Source organism: Amphimedon queenslandica, unplaced genomic scaffold, assembly GCF_000090795.2.
Source record: "Amphimedon queenslandica unplaced genomic scaffold, v1.1 AMPQUscaffold_13506, whole genome shotgun sequence".
Classification (NCBI taxonomy): domain Eukaryota; kingdom Metazoa; phylum Porifera; class Demospongiae; order Haplosclerida; family Niphatidae; genus Amphimedon; species Amphimedon queenslandica.
Genome location: NW_003546258.1, coordinates 207,562 through 225,081, shown reverse-complemented (window position 1 = coordinate 225,081; position 17,520 = coordinate 207,562). Strand labels below are relative to the sequence as shown.

General features: G+C 37.1%; 5 protein-coding genes and 1 non-coding gene across 6 annotated transcripts in view; 3 read left to right on the top strand and 3 right to left on the bottom strand.

Moving 5' to 3' along the window:
• The window catches only part of LOC105316610 (kinectin-like), a 5,463-nt gene extending 3,547 nt beyond the window's left edge, over positions 1-1,916 (top strand). The window contains exon 7 of the mRNA XM_020008811.1: positions 1,232-1,916. Coding sequence (XP_019864370.1) covers positions 1,232-1,764 — 533 coding nt within the window. The 3' untranslated portion in view covers positions 1,765-1,916. The remainder of the gene's footprint in view (positions 1-1,231) is intronic.
• Positions 1,917-1,955: 39 nt separating this feature from the next.
• Positions 1,956-3,077, bottom strand: LOC100632482 (protein C21orf2-like). The gene is made up of 7 exons (XM_003383843.3): positions 2,949-3,077; positions 2,810-2,856; positions 2,726-2,763; positions 2,573-2,661; positions 2,346-2,442; positions 2,236-2,300; positions 1,956-2,188 (listed from the first exon to the last, which is right to left on the bottom strand). Exons 1-7 carry the CDS (start codon positions 3,045-3,047, stop codon positions 2,030-2,032), a joined length of 594 nt encoding a protein of 197 aa, XP_003383891.1. The 5' UTR covers positions 3,048-3,077; the 3' UTR covers positions 1,956-2,029.
• On the top strand, positions 3,063-5,285 carry LOC100637535 (2',5'-phosphodiesterase 12-like). The gene is made up of 3 exons (XM_003383883.3): positions 3,063-3,530; positions 3,579-4,190; positions 4,321-5,285. The coding sequence occupies exons 1-3, from the start codon at positions 3,093-3,095 to the stop codon at positions 5,200-5,202; spliced, it is 1,932 nt and encodes a 643-aa protein (XP_003383931.1). The 5' UTR covers positions 3,063-3,092; the 3' UTR covers positions 5,203-5,285.
• Positions 5,180-17,517, bottom strand: LOC100637408 (cilia- and flagella-associated protein 43). Its single transcript, XM_020008805.1, has 37 exons — positions 17,455-17,517; positions 17,149-17,405; positions 16,991-17,087; positions 16,766-16,942; positions 16,243-16,414; positions 15,965-16,096; positions 15,776-15,898; positions 15,570-15,692; positions 15,379-15,495; positions 15,069-15,304; positions 14,889-14,995; positions 12,139-12,348; positions 11,891-12,081; positions 11,705-11,842; positions 11,408-11,538; positions 11,168-11,303; positions 11,073-11,117; positions 10,924-11,001; positions 10,642-10,872; positions 10,331-10,447; positions 10,229-10,288; positions 10,012-10,182; positions 9,493-9,789; positions 9,195-9,275; positions 9,015-9,140; positions 8,806-8,925; positions 8,617-8,724; positions 8,477-8,563; positions 8,338-8,423; positions 8,036-8,270; positions 7,867-7,979; positions 6,229-6,295; positions 6,086-6,178; positions 5,951-6,024; positions 5,708-5,879; positions 5,503-5,656; positions 5,180-5,456 (listed from the first exon to the last, which is right to left on the bottom strand). The coding sequence occupies exons 1-37, from the start codon at positions 17,484-17,486 to the stop codon at positions 5,278-5,280; spliced, it is 5,073 nt and encodes a 1,690-aa protein (XP_019864364.1). The 5' UTR covers positions 17,487-17,517; the 3' UTR covers positions 5,180-5,277.
• Positions 11,591-11,662, bottom strand: Trnap-agg (transfer RNA proline (anticodon AGG)). The gene has a single exon. It is a non-coding gene; the product is annotated as a tRNA-Pro (tRNA).
• LOC105316609 (uncharacterized) lies at positions 12,703-14,741 on the top strand. The gene is made up of 3 exons (XM_011411646.2): positions 12,703-12,831; positions 12,883-13,667; positions 13,799-14,741. Exons 1-3 carry the CDS (start codon positions 12,753-12,755, stop codon positions 14,567-14,569), a joined length of 1,635 nt encoding a protein of 544 aa, XP_011409948.1. The 5' UTR covers positions 12,703-12,752; the 3' UTR covers positions 14,570-14,741.
• Positions 17,518-17,520: the final 3 nt, after the last annotated feature.

Here is a 17,520-nt window from a genome sequence, read left to right as displayed (position 1 = left end):
AGTAGAATTTGCGTCATGAGAGTAGGATTTTCATTTTGTATTTTCGTTGGTCGTTCGGAATCCTACTCAATCTTGTTTTTTTTAATTTTTTATGTTCTTGTTTGTGTTGATTTTTTTTATAATTTATAATATGTTTTTAGTTGCAATTGTGACACTTGTTGATTTTACACAAACAATTTTTTTATTATTGTTATGACTTTACAGCATTTATGAGAGACAGCAGTCACAGCCCGAAATAGATATGCTGAAGGAATATCTACTATACTGATGGCAAGTGAAATTAATACTATAGTCCTGACTTGAATCCTTGTTCAAGAAGCTCCATCTTCCCTAGCTATCTATTCTTGTTCTTCCTGATGTCAAAGTCATAATCATTGCATTATTATAACATTAATTGTTTTTTTAATTAAAATAATTCATTAAACACTTGATAAAAGAATAATATGTAAGATTAATACCTTCTTTTAGCTGAAAACCTCCACTAAGTAATGCAATTGATTCCAAGCATAGCTAGCCTAGCTAGGTTAAAACATTGATTGCTTTTCCCAGTCCTGAGATCTGAGCATGCGCGACCACGCCCAAATTTTGGAGCACATGGCATGCTTCTATAATTAACAAAATGGCGACGGGAGGTAAGTTGGCCTGATACAGCAGTCATAACGTCACTTTTTCTTATCTTGGAAAATGATTTTAGGGGACATGGATCCGCGCATAGACTGTTGGAGTAGAGTGGTGTAAGAATTATACTTCTAGCACGAGTCAAGATCGAGATACAGCTCGCCAACTGAATTGCCAGGACTTTCTTGATGATGATGATGATGATGATGATGATGATGAAGATGAAAAAAGGTGGCTGAACAAAACGGCCGGTTTGCAGATTTTTGGCTTTCCTCTTAGACTAGGTTTAGAGCCACGCTATTGGTACCAATGGAGTCCTCTGGTCAAGATGAGGTCCTCTAAAAAGTCTGGTAAGCATAGGAGCTCGTTTTCCTGGTATAGCAAGGCTGCAAAAGTCGTGGTAGCCATTTTGTTTGGGGGTGAATCCTACTTAGTAACGCTACCGCGTTACTAATACAGTGTATATATTCTGATGTTGTGTTTCAAATTCCGATCAAAATTTCATTTTGTTTCAAATTTTAAAGTTGCCAAAGACCCTGTACACTTAATTGTATAATTGTACTTTACCTCTCATTATGTTGTTCAGTGTTACATGTACTTTTCTCTCTTTCAGAGGAAGAAATGACCCCTTCAGAGGACGACCTATTGAAAGGTCTAGGCAACCCTCACTCTTATTTCTCACCTCAGAAACTGCAAATAGTGAAGCCGATGGAAGGCTCGGTCACTCTCCTTCGTTGGAAGCTACTAGCCACACCTCAGCTGAGGGGTCCGTCTGGGTTTCTAGAATCGGAGGCCGAGAAACAAACCGGTATCCATTTGAAAAACTATTCGTCTAACTCAAGACCTGGCACGCCAAAAGAGAAGACAGGAGAAAGAGAGAGTACTCCAAGGAAGTGGCATAGTGTATATAATCTATCTTCAGAACAAAAACAAGAACCTTCTCTTCAGAAGATTATCCACAGGAGACATCAGCCGTCACCAAGAGGAGGAGGAGGAGTTTCTCAACTTTCAACTGTCGGGAAAGTAAAACAAAATATAATAGGTTTTCTCTCGCCCGGCTCCGCCCAAAATAATAAATCTCCGCCCACTGATAGAGGAAGTTCAAACGACTCATCAGCAGGGTTACAGGAATTATTAGGATTCTAATTAGTGCCCGATTTTTTGCGCGCAGATAGAACAATAATTTATTTTTACTTTTAATAATTATCACAAACCCATACAAGGAGACATCCGATTCATATATTTGCATAAAATTATTATTATTATTATTATGTATATTTTTTGTATTAATTTTGTTACTGAACCATTATCTAATAATTATTTATTAAAAAATAAACTAAAGGTGTGAATGTGTCAATTATTGAAAGTATAATAATAATTAGTATTTCATTAATAATAATAATGTTTATAATTATTCTTCATCAGTATTACTGTTGGCAGACAACTCCCTAATTCTATTCTGGACTGCTTCATGGAGTCGAGCTAAATTTGAATGAGAAAGAAGTGGCAATAAAGAAAATACAGCTTTTAGTATCTGTTGTTGGTTATAATCAACAGCAACTTTGTTCCCCTTGAAAGAGAGAGAGATAAGTAGAAGTTATAATATATTGTCGATACTTGCTCTTCCTCGATAAATTTCATGACAGAAGAGGAACAAACTTTTCTTTCTTCCTCAGTTACAACTAAGCAATAATAACAATGGCAGCCATTATCATTTTTAATAATACTTTCTTCATCGAGTCTCTCGATCTGAGGTAAGATTGAGAGAACTTTCAGACGATAGTTTTCAATAGAAGAGATCGGGTTCCCGGATAGCCAAACACTCTACAAAAAAAAGCAGATGCTGACAAGAAGAGGAATATCCTATCACTAAATAATATTACTGTACTCTTGCTAACAATGGTAGGAAAATAAACTATCACAACTATATTTTAGAAGAGTTTTTGGGTTTTACTTGAAGATTTCGAAGGTCTTTAAGGTGATCAAGTTCTTCGAAACGGAAAATATTGTTCTTACGAAGATAGAGTTGAGAAAGGTTTTTGCCTACATACACACATACATACGAACGGGAGGTGAATTAAAATTTAACGCATTAAAGTATTTTTACATTGTCCAATTGGTTGCAAGGACGTGATGTTGTTACAGCTGAATAAAAATATAATTTAAATTGAAAAAATTATTCTACATGTACCTCAAATTCAAAACTTCCAAATTTTTAAACTGCGGCAAAATACTAACCTACAAATAAACATATTTTATAATGGCTTCAAAAACACCCACCCAAATCACTGTTTTCTGACATCTATAATTATAAAAAAATACAAACTAACATCACTGAGTTTCATGGCCCAACATTGTAAGCTCCTAACATTCTCGGCTGAGTCTGCTTTGCTTCTTGTCACAACTGCATCAAACGTTAAAGCCGCCATATGTTTTGTTAAGCCACACCTACTTAACAGCCACGCCCATTTGCAATGGCTGCTGCAGGAAGAGCTTCAAGCAAGATGCTACGTGCCTTTGTTAGAAATTCTGAAGGAGAATCAGACATTACAATAAGCTTCTGCTTTAATGGGAAGCGTCACCACCTCCACAGGCCAAAGGCTCAGCCCCTGAGTCAAACACTGCAAAGAATATCATTAACTATTGCTAAAAGTCTACAAGGACCCAGGATTAAAAATAAAAAAGAAAGGATGTCTTCAGCAGACTCACCTCGCCCTCCTCCTCCTCTCGTTTCTCTATTGAAGGACGATGCAGAGACAGTACCAGAGGATGTCCTTAATGTTAATGCATGGACTAGTGACTCTCTTTTCATTATTGGTGATCAAAGGTACCACGTTATTGTAAATAATCCTCGTATCATCAAGTTGCAAGTCTCGGATCTTGTATTTGAAGGATCTCCTTTAGTACCTCAAGTATGCAATAAACATTAAGATTAATTATAATTTCATTAATGTCACTAGGTTTCGCTTGAGTTTGCTAGCATCAACTACTGTAAGTGGTCATGGCTAAGAATTGACAAATCTGCATCTGTACAGGTTGGTTCTCAAGATTTAGAAATGGCTACAATGGACTCCACTTACACTCCTTCTTCGATGAAGTTAGCTCAGCTGGTTCATGAAGGAGTCATATACTGGCCTACTAGAGCAGATATTGATCATCATCTCTTATTGCAGTGCACTCCATTTAGATCAGCAGAAGAAGCTGGTAATCCAGTCTATTACCATACATCACGGGTGAGGCCTCAGTTTAGTATGAAAGCGATAAGGAGAAGACAGGAGCATACTCCTACTCCTCTCTCCTCTTCCTCTCAGCTTCGTGTCATTTCTTATAATATATTGTCCGAGAAATATCTTGGAAAGGATCCAGAGAATCCTCATCCATTTTATTTCTACTGCAATAGTTTTGTGATGCAGTCGTCTTATCGTTACAGTCTCTTTATAGTTGAGATACTCGGGTATAATTTTGATATTGCTTGCCTTCAAGAGGTTGATGAAGGCTACTTCAATCTGAGTTTGCTACCTATCATGAAGGAAGTCGGGTATGATGGGGCCTATAGCAGAAAGACAGGGCAGGTAAGAAACTTAAACTATTCATTTATAGACAAATACAGCTCACATGAACGTATACCCATGCAAATCATCAAGTCCCAATATCATTATATACTTGAATGTCAATTTCTCTTCTTTTTAAATTTTTCTTTAGGTTGCAGAAGGAGAAGCTATCATCTTTCGAAGTTCAAAGTTTGATCTAGTGCAGTCGTCTGTCATCCCTTTAATCCCTTACCTCCAGTCCAGCACTAGCTGTAAGGACTTATATAAGAGCATACAAGAGGCACAACCAGTTCTCAGTAATCTTATGCGAAAGAGCTCAGTCCTACAGGTTGTTATTCTAAAAGCTAAGGATGACAATCGCTACATTATTGTTGCTAATACTCATCTCTCCTCTGGACCGGAGGAAAGCTTCATTCGCTTAATGCAAACCATAACTTGTAGTAAAATTATATCTGACACTGTCACAGAGTTTGAAAGATCTTTGTCTCCTGATGCTAAGGTATCGGTTATATTTTGCGGAGATTTGAACAGTTGTCCTTGTACTGGTGGCTATCAGTATCTAACTGAGGGCTTTGTCTCTAAGTCACATGTGGATTGGACCTCTTACCAATATGAGGCCATCCCTTCCTGTGGGTGCAAGCCAAGCAGTGATTATAGGAGTGCTTTGGATGAGGAGTTGCTGAGAAAAATGAGAGATGAGCTACTGGAAAATTATGAAGAGGAAGAACAGGAAAAAGATGATCAAAGAGATGATCCTATTCCTCCTCCATTGCAGTCTAGTAACACTTTCAATGGTCTTGATGTTAGAAATGACATACCATTACTTGATGCGTGTGGTCCATTGGAGTACACTCATTACAGAGGTGTATTTGTTTCCGTATTAGATTATGTTCTTGTCAGTAGGGAGCATTTTGAGATACAGAAAGTCATACCAATGCCAAGCCACGAGGAAGTGACTGAAAACTTTGCTTTGCCATCAGAGTCTTTTCCATCTGACCACTTACCTCTGATTTGTGATTTAAAATGGAAATAGATCTAGAATTATATTTTAATTTATTTATTATTATTTATTATTATAATTATTTTGTTTGCAAGTGTGTATCATGTTTTAAAAGAGGTTTTGGACTTGGACAAGAGCTGGGAAGGTCTTCATTCGAAGTCTCTCAACTTCTTCGCGTAAAATCTTTATCTCATTAGCTTGTGTCTTTGCTAGTTCAACGAGCTTTCTTCGACTGGCAATATCCTTCATCCTTGACTGAGCACTGTCAACTGTGAGATCTCTTCCATCTATAAAAAGAAATGAACTAACTAAAAATAACACTCTCTGTCTTACCTGCAAGATCTTTTATGTTCTGTCTTTCTACAACTTCAACTGCTTTCTTTTCAAGCTCCAAGTCCAGCTCAGTGTTGGTAAATTTCTTCTTATCAACGTCGCCTTTGAGAGAGACAAGGATTTTCTTAAAACTGCGTAACCTTTTCTTATGAATCTGAAAAAATAAAAATACAAAATAATCACAGAATTATTGTATAATCCTCACTTTTTGATTGAGCTTTATAGTTTTCTCAAGTGTCTCGATCTGATGTGCATCTTTGCTTTGTATGTTATCCATCATGAGTCTCTCCTGCAGCTCTTTGGTTACACGTAACATTTGAATGTCTTTAGCTTTATTTGTTAGATCCTCTGCTTCCATACGCAGTCTTTTCAGTTCCCTATTTTGCAATGAAATGAATGGGGTATGTGTAATACATGTATGTATATATATAAAAAGAAGAGTTCTAACCATTCCAGCATTCTAATCCCTTTCTTAAAATCCTTGCATTCCATCATGTGAGCCAATTTTGCCTCACCTAGAGTCTACACATGTACAGGGAATGAGATAAATTATAATCATTTATAATTATTATTATAGTTGTACTTTAATTTGATTGTTCAGTTCTTCAACTCCACTGCGATGTATAAGTACACTGTTACTGAAATCTGGAGCAAAATCTGATGCGTCTATCTCGACCTAATGAAAGGATAAAGATACAGCATAGTAACCATGTCCATCATGATTACCTGTCCTTGCTTCAGCAATAATTGTATCTCAGCATTGAGATCAGACACTGCCTTTTCATCATGCAGCCTATTGATTAAACATGTGCATTATAGCATTGCTTCAAGTTATAAATGTGGTAAAAGTTTGGGATGATTTTGGAGCCATTTTTTGAAAAAACCATGGGCTATAGCCTTGGGTATTTTTCAGAATTTTGACGTTTCTTTAAAATGGCTGTAACTTGAAAAATTGAAGTCGGAATCACTTCAAACTTGCTACACAGAATAAGGACATCAATATGTATCAGAAAATGTAATAAAAATTTGGGGTGATTTCAGAGCCATTTTTTGGAAAAAACCATGGGCTATAATAGCCTTGGGTATTTTTCAGAATTTTGACGTTTCTTTAAAATGGCCGTAACTTGAAAAATTGAAGTCGGAATCACCTCAAACTTGCTACACAGCATAAGGACATCAATATGTATCAGAAAATGTAATAAAAATTTGGGTTGATTTCGGAGCCATTTTTTGAAATAAACCATGGGCTATAGCCTTGGGTATTTTTCAGAATTTTGGCATTTCTTTAAAATGGCCGTAACTTGAAAAATTGAAGTCGGAATCACTTCAAACTTGCTACACAGCATAAGGACATCAATATGTATCAGAAAATGTAATAAAAATTTGGGGTGATTTCGGAGCCATTTTTTGGAAAAAAAACCATGGGCTTATAGCCTTGGGTAATTTTCAAAAATTTGACGTTTTCTTAAAATGGCCGTAACTTGAAAAATTGAAGTCGGAATCACCTCAAACTTGCTACACAGCATAAGGACATCAATATGTATCAGAAAATGTATAAAAATTTGGGTTCATTTCGGAGCCATTTTTTGGAAAAAACCATGGGCTATATAGCCTTGGGTAATTTTCAAAAATTTGACGTTTTCTTAAAATGGCTGTAACTTGAAAAATTGAAGTCGGAATCACCTCAAACTTGCTACACAGCTTAAGGACATCAATATGTATCAGAAAATGTAATAAAAATTTAGGGTAATTTTAGAGCCATTTTTTGGAAAAAACCATGGGCTATAGCCTTGGGTATTTTTCAGAATTTTGATGTTTTCTTAAAATGGCCATAACTTGAAAAACTGAAGTCGGAATCAGCTCAAACTTGCTACACAGCATAAGGACATCAATATGTATCAGAAAATATAATAAAAATTTGGGGTGATTTCGGAGCCATTTTTTGGAAAAAACCATGGGCTATATATAGCCTTGGGTATTTTTCAGAATTTTGATGTTTTCTTAAAATGGCTGTAACTTGAAAAATTGAAGTCGGAATCAACTCAAACTTGCTTCACAGCTTAAGGACATCAATATGTATCAGAAAATGTAATAAAAATTTAGGGTAATTTTAGAGCCATTTTTTGGAAAAAACCATGGGCTATAGCCTTGGGTATTTTTCAGAATTTTGATGTTTTCTTAAAATGGCCATAACTTGAAAAACTGAAGTCGGAATCAGCTCAAACTTGCTACACAGCATAAGGACATCAATATGTATCAGAAAATGTAATAACATTAATATTATTATTACTTTGTGCCTGATTCATGATACATGCATGTGCATTAAGATGCATTTATGTACAGACAGATATATCAATAACTTACTTATTTAGTTCAACAAAGTGGTTTTGAATGTCACTTTGAAACTGCTCACTCTCCTTTTCCCTCTTGTGCAAGAATGCATTCATTTCTGCTAGCCTCATTGCCATCTCTTTCACCTGCAGTACAACAATGACACACACACACACACATACTCCCTCGCTCTATTCCTTACTCTTCTTTCACTTTCAACTTTATAATGACGTGCTACAGTAAACCTCTCCCACTGGTAGAGCTCGAGTCCCTCGGGCATATTAGCAGGGCTGTCCAACTCACTCATCATTTCCTCTACAGTCCAATTACTGCTACCAACACTAGGCATCATTCCACTGGGCCTAGCATGGATGCTACCAGAGCTGGGATTGTCACTCTTCACTTCAGGGACTGGCTCAGCTTTTAACTTCATACCTCTGCCAGAAAGGAAAGGATAATATTAAACGTATGTACAATTTACAGATGTACACTTGTTTTAGTTACCTTGGGCGTCGTTTGAATAGCTTCAAAAGCTGATCAACGTGAGGCTCACAATCAGCAAAATCTTTCTTAAAACTTTTCTCCAACTCCTACATGATAATCATCTTCATAGATACTGGGCGCTTTTATGGTAATACTGTACTTTATCTTCAGTCATCATTTGCTCGTATGTTTCCTGATGTTCCTCTATCTGCTTCTTTGTAGTTAATATAGTATTAGTCACTAAAGCCTGGAAATACAGTACGTGTACATCAAGTTAATTGATGGTCTATGTATATGTACTTTGGCATTTTTATTTTCATCGAGCATCTTTTCTACCAATTCTTCTTTCATTCTTACTTCTTCTTCAACCAGTAAAGAAGCAGACAATCTAAGTATCTTTAACTCTTCCTGTAACAATAATTACTTTAATTTATCATTAACAATAATTATTAATTTATAATTAATAATAATAATTATTATTGTTCTTACCTCAAGAACAGTTTTCTCTGTTGCTACTTTAAGTTGGAACAACTTCATAACTTTCTCATCAAAAGCTTGCACTCCTTGAGATATTGTTTCCTGATGCTTTCTCATTTCTGCTTCTAAAGCCTAAAATTATCAAAAATAAAGCATAACATGTACATGTACACATGTACATCTACATGTAGTTGTGCTATATGCAAATATATAATACGTACTTTCTTCATCTTCTCTCTCTCTTCCAGCCAGGCTGCCTCCTTCTTTTCAAACTCGTGTTTCATTCTGATCTCATCCTCTGACATTTCTGATACATCCTTTGCCATGAAATCAGGTCGTGGTAGATCCTAGAAAAGTGACGCTGTACAATAAAACAGTTTTTGGTATTTTGTGGTCTGCACTTTAAAAAGCTCTTCTTCTGCATTTGCCTCCAGCCTCCCAGCCATCATCATATCCAGACCTCTCTCCCTCCAATTATCTCCCTAGTATAAGGATATTAATATCATCATAATTACATGTATGTACATGTACATGTACACAATACACAGTTATACATGTACTAGCTGTTTTGGAAGATCTGTAGTGTAAAATTTGCAAAAAGGTCCAGCGATTTTGAGAACAAGTATAGCCAAAATTAAAAAAAATAACTACTATACATGTACATGTAAATGTACATGTACATAAATGTATTGTGCTTACCATTTCTCTCCTTTTCCTTTCCTCTTCTTCTTTGGCTACCTCCTCCAATCTCTTCTTCTCTTCTGGTGATAAGTACTTCTCAATCTCGATCTCTTCGTCCGTCACTTTGAGGAGTCTCTCTGGTTCTTCGTCTGAGTCCAGTTTAGGATCAAATATCTCCTCGTTTAACTTCAAGTCGTTTGATATCTTTCTAATGCGAATGTTCTTTTCTTGTATGCGAGCTATTTCAAGGGTCTTTTGATGCAAGACCTCATCAAATTCCTTGTTAAAACTTTCCTTGATATTCCTTAAGCATTCCTAGAGAAAAATACATACAGTAGCAGCTAAGAACAAAAGGAGCCTATAATTTAAGGACACCATTGGACCCACACTACTTGTCCTTAATACATAGGTGTTCTCATTTTAGAGGTACTCTCGCATAGGTTTGAACCAATTAGGACATTACAAAATGCCCTCATTATAAAGGTGTCTTTATTTTATAAAGGCTCCATTGTACAGATAATAATACAGTTACATTACCTTAAGCAGGACTATCTGATGTCTCTTTGTGACAGGAGAGAGAAGCTCAAACTGATCATAAAGGAACTCAGTGTTGGCTCCATGCTCAGTGGCTCTACTACCGACCAGTGTGTGAGGCTCAGAGTCCTTTTCATCTTTCTTAGTGTCTTCTTCTTCTTCAAGCCCAAGATCCTTTAGTTTATGAATATTATAAATAGCGTGTGTGTGTGTCACTCACCAAAGCTGGTACTTGTGACTTTAAGGTCATTTTATTATCTGACAAAACTGTCTCTCTAATCTAAACAAGATTTACATATTATAATTAATATCACAGCTTTACCTTTCGCTCAGCCATTTCTATCCTCCTCCTTGTTTTCACTCTCTCCAGTAGTTGAAGTGTAGCCTTGCTTTGCTCCTTCAGAGGATAGTTGGTCACTTCAAAGCGATGTTGAAAAGCCTGCATCATGCAAAATATTGTCACACAAACATATACATGTAGGCCTGCTTATGAAAGATGACTTTTGTTAGACCAGCATATAAAGGCAATTATATGTACATATATAGATGTACAGTAGGTACTGTACATGCTTTACATGTAAATCTGCATTGATGTACATGTATACATGCTTGCATATGTACTATAGCACACACTTTGATTGCTTTTCCTTTAACTGTCATCTCATTCCAGCATTGCTTCTTTATCAGATTGTGCAAGTACATCTTTGCCAAGTTTGCTAGCTCTATGTCTTCCTTAAGTGAAGATATTTTCTCTTCTTCTTCCCTTTGGTGTCTCTGATGCTCTTCTGTGTCCAGGATAAACTCTGATCTCTCAAGTCTCTCCAGGTCATTCAGTTCCTCATTGGTCTCAATCATGGACATAACCTGTGATGGATGATGTAAAAAGTTGCTTGTAATAAAGATGGTTGGAGGTACCTTTTCTCTTAGGGCGTTTATCTCAAGTCTGAGTTGAGACTTTAGTTCATCGTATTTTTCATCTTCAGCTTTGTGTGCCTATTGTTAAAATTAAACAACAAAAAAGTACAAAAATTAAAATATTTTAGCAAAATAATCATTCCATTTACCAGTTCAGTTGCAGTCTCAAGCCAAGTATGCTCATTCTCTTGTCCCTGTATAGAAAAAACAATAAATTTCACTAGCACTATTCATATTCTTATACTTCTTGTTTCTCTCGTAGCTCTGGAAGGTTAGAAAGAACAGCATCTTCCATTTCTTTTGCTTCGCTCAGTTGCTGTATCTTTCCTTTTCCAAATTGAATAGCTTCGTTCAACTTGGTTTTGCCATGCGAGGTTATTCTACAAAAAATGTTTGACTATAATTAGATAGTAACATGAGCAAATTAGCTTGCCACAAGCACTGCTATTCTATATTTTGATAATTATAGTAATAATACACTTACTCTCCCCATTCCCAGCAAGTCAGTGCTGCTTTGTCACCGGCTGTTAAAAAATATTGTCCATCAGTAGTAGAGCTAACTTGACTTCCACCTTTGTTTTTATAATGATGAGGGATGCAGTGAAGTGTTTGTTGCTAAAGGAAAAAAAATAAAAAAGACACTAAATCTTATAAAAAGAAAAAAAGAGGGCCTGTCCGGGAGTTGAACCCGGGACCTCTCGCACCCTAAGCGAGAATCATACCCCTAGACCAACAGGCCACTTGCAGATCATACATGATGAATTCTATATAAAATACTGACCGGCATCTCAGTCTGTCTTAGAATGCATTTACCATCTTGTCCAATGGAAAGGAGCCATTTCTGATGAAAGGATAACTTATATACTGACTCAGGAAGCTCGTGAGCTGAAAAAGAACTCTTCAAATCATCTTCAGTTATCTAAATTAGAAAGAAAATTATAATTTATTATCGTATGCCAGCACTTACCATTTCCTTATCTGTGAGAGGTAACACAAGCTTACAGAGTGCTTTCGTCTTCCTCGGCACAACAAATATTTCATTATGTGGAGCAAGGATCATGCTTAACAGTGGAAAAGAGAAGCACAAGCATTTCTTTGATATCGATTTATTGGAGAAAAGCTTAGTTGTAGGATCTTCATATAAATCCTTGATATCGGCTTTAGAAAATAATAGTAATAATAATGAATATAATGCATTTATTATCATGCTATTACTTTCATCAGGTAATGCATTGGATAGTTTGTTGGGTAGATCAAACAGTGTTATAAGAGAAGTAGAGGAAGATGAACTTGAAGAAGAGGTTGTAGAAGAAGTTGACTCTTGATGTAGGCTAGCAGCTGTTGAGTGGACACCAATTTGTGTAGCATCATCAAAATACCAGCCTTTCGGTAGGATTGATATGTCTTGAATTTGAGAAGACACATCTAAATAAAGATTGACATTTTAAACCATTGTTTTCAGTACCAATGCATTTCTTTCTGCATGTAAATTTAATACTTAACTAGAGTCTAGCTTTTTTTTACAAAAATTAGAATATTTTCATTATTTTCTTTTTGCAGGCTATGCAGTAATCTACATGTAGCTTTTAATAAAAGATGCAGCGTAGTTTACAGTATCCATGCTGCAGCACACCTCTCACAGGATGGCCGCCGCGCGTCTGCTCAGGCTCTTTATCTCAAATGGCAGCTCTCTGAGCCCATGTGCCTTGCTCTGACAAAGAAGCGGGCAGGGCAAGAGGCGCTGTTTGCGTAGCCTTACTGAATGAAGAGCTGTACTGTTTGCATAGAGGGCCCTGCTCCAGGCTGCCTAAGCTACGGAGTTGGAAAACATGAAGGCGGCTCTTCTACTGCTTGTCTCCTTCGCAGCACTCCTGCATCTCGTGGCGGGATGGGGCAGCCAACGTTCAAGTAAGTAGTAATATGACTTTTGCCAGGACTTACCACTGATTCCCTGCATAGAAATGGTGTATTATGTCAAGCCAGGGGAGGAGACCCGTTTCTGGAGGGCTCCAGGCCAGCACGTCCCTCCACAGACTGGCAGAGCAATTCTGGTTGCTGCATACTTTGATATGAATGGGATAAAAGGTTCTGTAGCATTCTATCAAGAAAAGGAGCATGAGCCAGTCACTATAACACTATCCCTAAGTGGCCTAAGCCAGTTTGGTGGGAATGAAAGGTGGGGATGGCACGTACACGAATATCCTATAAACTGGGCACATTTGGAGCGAAATCCCTGCAATACCGAACACATTGGAGGACATTATGATCCAGAGAATAGAGCAAGTGATCCAAATTATGCCCAACTTTGCATGAACAATGCAAGTCTCTGTGAAGTTGGAGACCTTGGCGGACGTCACGGCCACCTCAGAGGCAACCAATCAGTCTATACATTTACGGACAATACTTTAAACTTATATGGCCCTTATTCTATTGTTGGACGATCTCTGATAATACATCGTACAAATGGTTTCCGCTATGCGTGTACGAATATTGAGTACAATGGTATTTCAACCATTCACACGTACAGAGCTGCTTTCCCATGCAATGTGAAAGAGCAGAGTCCAGTGTTTCAAGGAGAAGTGATCATGAGGCGTAGTGCACTCCGTCATGGTGTCACTCTTGAAGCAAATCTCTACCGGGTTGATGGAGGGTCTATAAACACTACGCATAACTGGTATCTTAAGAGCGATGGAAACTTTAACGTTGACTGTAGCGTGTGTAAAAATGACAATGCTGATCTATTTGTAAGTTGACTGTAAAAATAGATTTTCTATAAATTGCACAAATTGCATGCATAATTGTACATGTACATGCATGGTACAATCATACTAATAATAATAGTTTCATTATTAAATTTGCTTGCATGTAACTGTAGGTATTTGGTAATAGGACTCATGGTAGCAGTACCAATCCGTTTGCTGGTTGTGGTGCAGCTACGAGAGCCCAGCACCTCAAGTGTCCTTATGGTGACTTAACTAGGAAGTGCGGGCCACTTAGCTATACAAATGGCGACCAAATCCAAGCATTCTGTACCGACACACAGCTTGGAATCTACCCGTATGAATCAGTCAATGTTAATACTATACTAGTGATAGAGGATGAGGACGGGAACAATCTTGCCTGCGCCAAGTTTGAGCCAGTTGTCCCGGTTGCAGCAAACATTGATATCCGTAATCGCAATGTCTATGTCGCTGGACGACTCTTCCAGTACGACCCACACGATCCGACGTACGTACAATTCTACAACACAAGATTAGGGACGGCTTCACATTTCCAGGTCCGAGCCCATCCAGTTCCACCCGATGGTTCCTGTACAGGGCTTGGACCAGTTTACGAGCCCCGGTTTAGATTCACAAATCTTCCCAGTTCTGTCTTGATTAACCAGACAGGAGATAGGGATTTCCTGGGAGAGTTGCAGAACAAAATCATTGTCCCGAATCAAAGCATTCGCAATTCTTATTACCAGCGTACGTCTTACCTACCACTGTTTGGTGACTACAGTGTCATTGGTCGCTCATTCGTCGTCCTTGATAACAATGAGTTCGTGATTGGGTGTGGTAACATTACAGATGCCGATCCAAATAGGGATGAGAATTTGAGAAGATCTTTAGAATTTTACCATAAGCCAAGACCCTGGTACGAGTAAGGATTGCTAGTATTATAACTTAATTGCCTTTCTTATTAATTAATTAATTAATTATACATTTTGACTGCACTGGTTCTCCTATCTCTCCCTCTCTCTATTACTGTGAGCATATTACAGCTTATAATTGCTTTGTAATAATTTTTTTCTTTTTTTCTATTTTTGAATAAATGTACATGTACATGTACTGCACATGTCTAAATTGGTAACTCGATCATTATATAAAATAATATGTATCTAGTACATGTACACAAGTACATATACATATAATTTAGAATGTTTCTGCTCTGATAAAATACATGTACATTTACTTTGGTATTACCTGTATACCCTAAAACTTTAAATCCATTTTGAAACGTTGCCGAAACTATGAAGACTGATTTATCAACTGCACTTGAGCAAGCAATGAAATGACCAGGAATATCACACCTAATTTTAATTTTAAAAAAATAATAAAACAATTAAATAATAATAATTATACATGTAATCATCGTTGGCTTACTTTAGTTTACCAATCTCATTCTTAAATAATCTTATCTTATGGACTAGTCTTGGTGAGTCTATGGAAGGAGCAAAACTGATCAGTATCAAGTGACCAGTCCTAGTTCCAACCACAGCAGTCTGTGAGCTGATTGGACATACAAGAGAAGTACAATCCCTTCTCAAGTGAAGAGAGGACAAGTGGTGCCCTCCTCTTAGTATGTCCCAAACTTGGACTAATCCATCTTCTCTACATGTCTGCAATGATAAATACATACATGTACATGTACAGAATATGCCATTAAGCTACTGTACATATCCACTTTTCTTACAATGCATAGTCTTGTTCCTGGTGACAGAACATCCAGTCCGACAAGTGGTGCTCTTTCATATTCAAGTATTGGCGAGTGTTGTGAGAAATCGTCTAAATCTAATCTGAAAGCACTACCCTGAAGACAGGAATGGTAAAACAATTAAGAGAGAGAGAGAGTTAAGTACTAAATGCACACAATATGCTTTTTACAGTGTCTGTTCCTACTGCTATGCACTCATTGCAGGACATTGTGACGATATTGTGATTATCAATCTTGAAACTGTCAACAATGTGGAAATCATTCGACGGGTTAAAGCAGTAAATGTGACCATCCTATACACAATGAGAACATTAATTTAATAAAAATGCAATAATTACAAAAAAGATAATGCATACGTACATGTACATATACCAACCTTTCCAGCAGTGAGTAAGCCCCTGGGGCAGATTGATAAGCAATCCACTGATCCTTCACATAAAACAGCATGAGCTGTCTTAGGTAGATCGTCTTCATGGACAGTAGATGTACTAGCAACTTCCTATATGCCACAAAACAATAAATAATGCAATGGGATATCTCATTAAATAAGTACAATCTCTCTTACTTCAACTTGGTTTACTATCATTTTCATGCTGGAGCTCTCCACATCAACCAACATGATCTGTCCACCAGAAAAGCCAATGTAAAAGCTGGACTGGTTGGTCCAGACGTGTGATACAGGTATAACTGGATACCACTGCAAATGAAAGTCATTATTATAACAAAAAATACATGTATATGTATATATATGTAGGTAAATATCCATGTAAGAGTAATTAGGCTAAATAAGTTTGTTAGACTATATAAAAATCATCTTACAAATGCTGCTAACACATTACTTACTTTTTTGACTCTATCATCATAGGTCTTATCATAGAAAACATTGGACATATTAGTTGCTCCTTCTTTCATTCCTCCTCCTTCTCTTTTCGCTCCATCAGTGACACTCTGATGGAAAGCATTGGCATGAACCACTGTACCAACTGGTGTTGATCTTTCTGGTAGATTTATAGATCTAAGAATTAAAAAAATTTTAATGACATAATGGTGTTATTACTATGCTTCCAAGAGCTCAGCATATACTACACCAGCAGGGTTTCCCACAAAGCATGCTAGGTGAACTAAAAAACATGAGCTTCATGAACTGACAAGCACTACAATACAATACATGGGATTTGGAAAATGTAATAAAAATGGAGAATTCTCTCTTAGCCATTTTTGACAAAATTTGGCCAAAATCCATCTACTATAAAGGACAGGTAAAAGGTACAGGGACTTTGGCCCAATTTTTTAAGTGCAACTTTACAACCAAACTTGATCAAAATTAGCTCAAACTTTCTACACATGCAACAAATCTCTCTCTCACATTGAAGTCAGGATCATTTGGGTATCACATGACTCCACACTCCAAAGTGAGAGTCTATCTTCACTGATGAGTGCAAGCTGCTTCCAGTTAACAGGATTGAATGATATGGTAATGTGACCTCCTGGAAGCTTCTGAGCAACAACCTCCTTGCATAAGTCAATCCCATCTTTAAGATTCCTATAATTTAAATAAAAAATCAGTAAATTCAATGGAAACAGTGTGCACCATATTGTTAGCAAGAAGTCAGGTATTCCAGAAAGACTGGCCAGCTTTTGTCCATTACTTGAGAAAGCTATCGACTTATATTCTAATTTTGCATCACCTGCAATAATAACATGGAATATATTGAAAAACTAATGATAGAAATATCTTCATCAAAATACCTTTTAATGAATGAATGACGGTACATTTTGGATATTTCAGCACAAATATAAGTGGCTCTAAGCTGGACTCAGCATAAGCAACCAGTCCACTTTCCCTAGAGACTGCAATAGGGCCAATGCCCTTCCCTTCACTTGGGATACTGTTCAAACTGGCTCCGGTGCTGGCCTGGACAAAGTTTAAAATATTTCCAGAGCTATAGACCAAAACGTCTCTTGAGATAAAATGAAGCGGAGTGGCTTGATACCCGCATGCCCATCTAAAGAATAAGCCTGTTTGTGATGGGGAACGATAGATATTGGACCTACTTTAGTTTTAGTTTTCCAAAGGAATCCGCCATTTTTTACCCGATGCAGGGTTGCTACGCAACGAGA

Excerpts from the sequence above, each read along its gene's own strand:
- LOC105316609 (XM_011411646.2), top strand. The coding sequence starts at position 12,753 with ATGAAGGCGGCTCTTCTACTGCTTGTCTCCTTCGCAGCACTCCTGCAT. Across the intron at positions 12,832-12,882 it reads ATGGGGCAGCCAACGTTCAA|AAATGGTGTATTATGTCAAG; the intron begins GTAAGTAGTAAT and ends TTCCCTGCATAG. Across the intron at positions 13,668-13,798 it reads ATGACAATGCTGATCTATTT|GTATTTGGTAATAGGACTCA; the intron begins GTAAGTTGACTG and ends ATGTAACTGTAG.
- LOC100637535 (XM_003383883.3), top strand. The coding sequence starts at position 3,093 with ATGGCTGCTGCAGGAAGAGCTTCAAGCAAGATGCTACGTGCCTTTGTT. Across the intron at positions 3,531-3,578 it reads GATCTCCTTTAGTACCTCAA|GTTTCGCTTGAGTTTGCTAG; the intron begins GTATGCAATAAA and ends TAATGTCACTAG. Across the intron at positions 4,191-4,320 it reads ATAGCAGAAAGACAGGGCAG|GTTGCAGAAGGAGAAGCTAT; the intron begins GTAAGAAACTTA and ends ATTTTTCTTTAG.
- LOC100632482 (XM_003383843.3), bottom strand. The coding sequence starts at position 3,047 with ATGGCGGCTTTAACGTTTGATGCAGTTGTGACAAGAAGCAAAGCAGAC. Across the intron at positions 2,857-2,948 it reads GGGCCATGAAACTCAGTGAT|GTTAGTATTTTGCCGCAGTT; the intron begins GTTAGTTTGTAT and ends GTTTATTTGTAG. Across the intron at positions 2,189-2,235 it reads AATTTATCGAGGAAGAGCAA|GGGAACAAAGTTGCTGTTGA; the intron begins GTATCGACAATA and ends CTCTCTTTCAAG.
- LOC100637408 (XM_020008805.1), bottom strand. The coding sequence starts at position 17,486 with ATGGCGGATTCCTTTGGAAAACTAAAACTAAA. Across the intron at positions 11,539-11,704 it reads TAAGACAGACTGAGATGCCG|CAACAAACACTTCACTGCAT; the intron begins GTCAGTATTTTA and ends TTTTTCCTTTAG. Across the intron at positions 10,873-10,923 it reads TAAACGCCCTAAGAGAAAAG|GTTATGTCCATGATTGAGAC; the intron begins GTACCTCCAACC and ends CATCCATCACAG.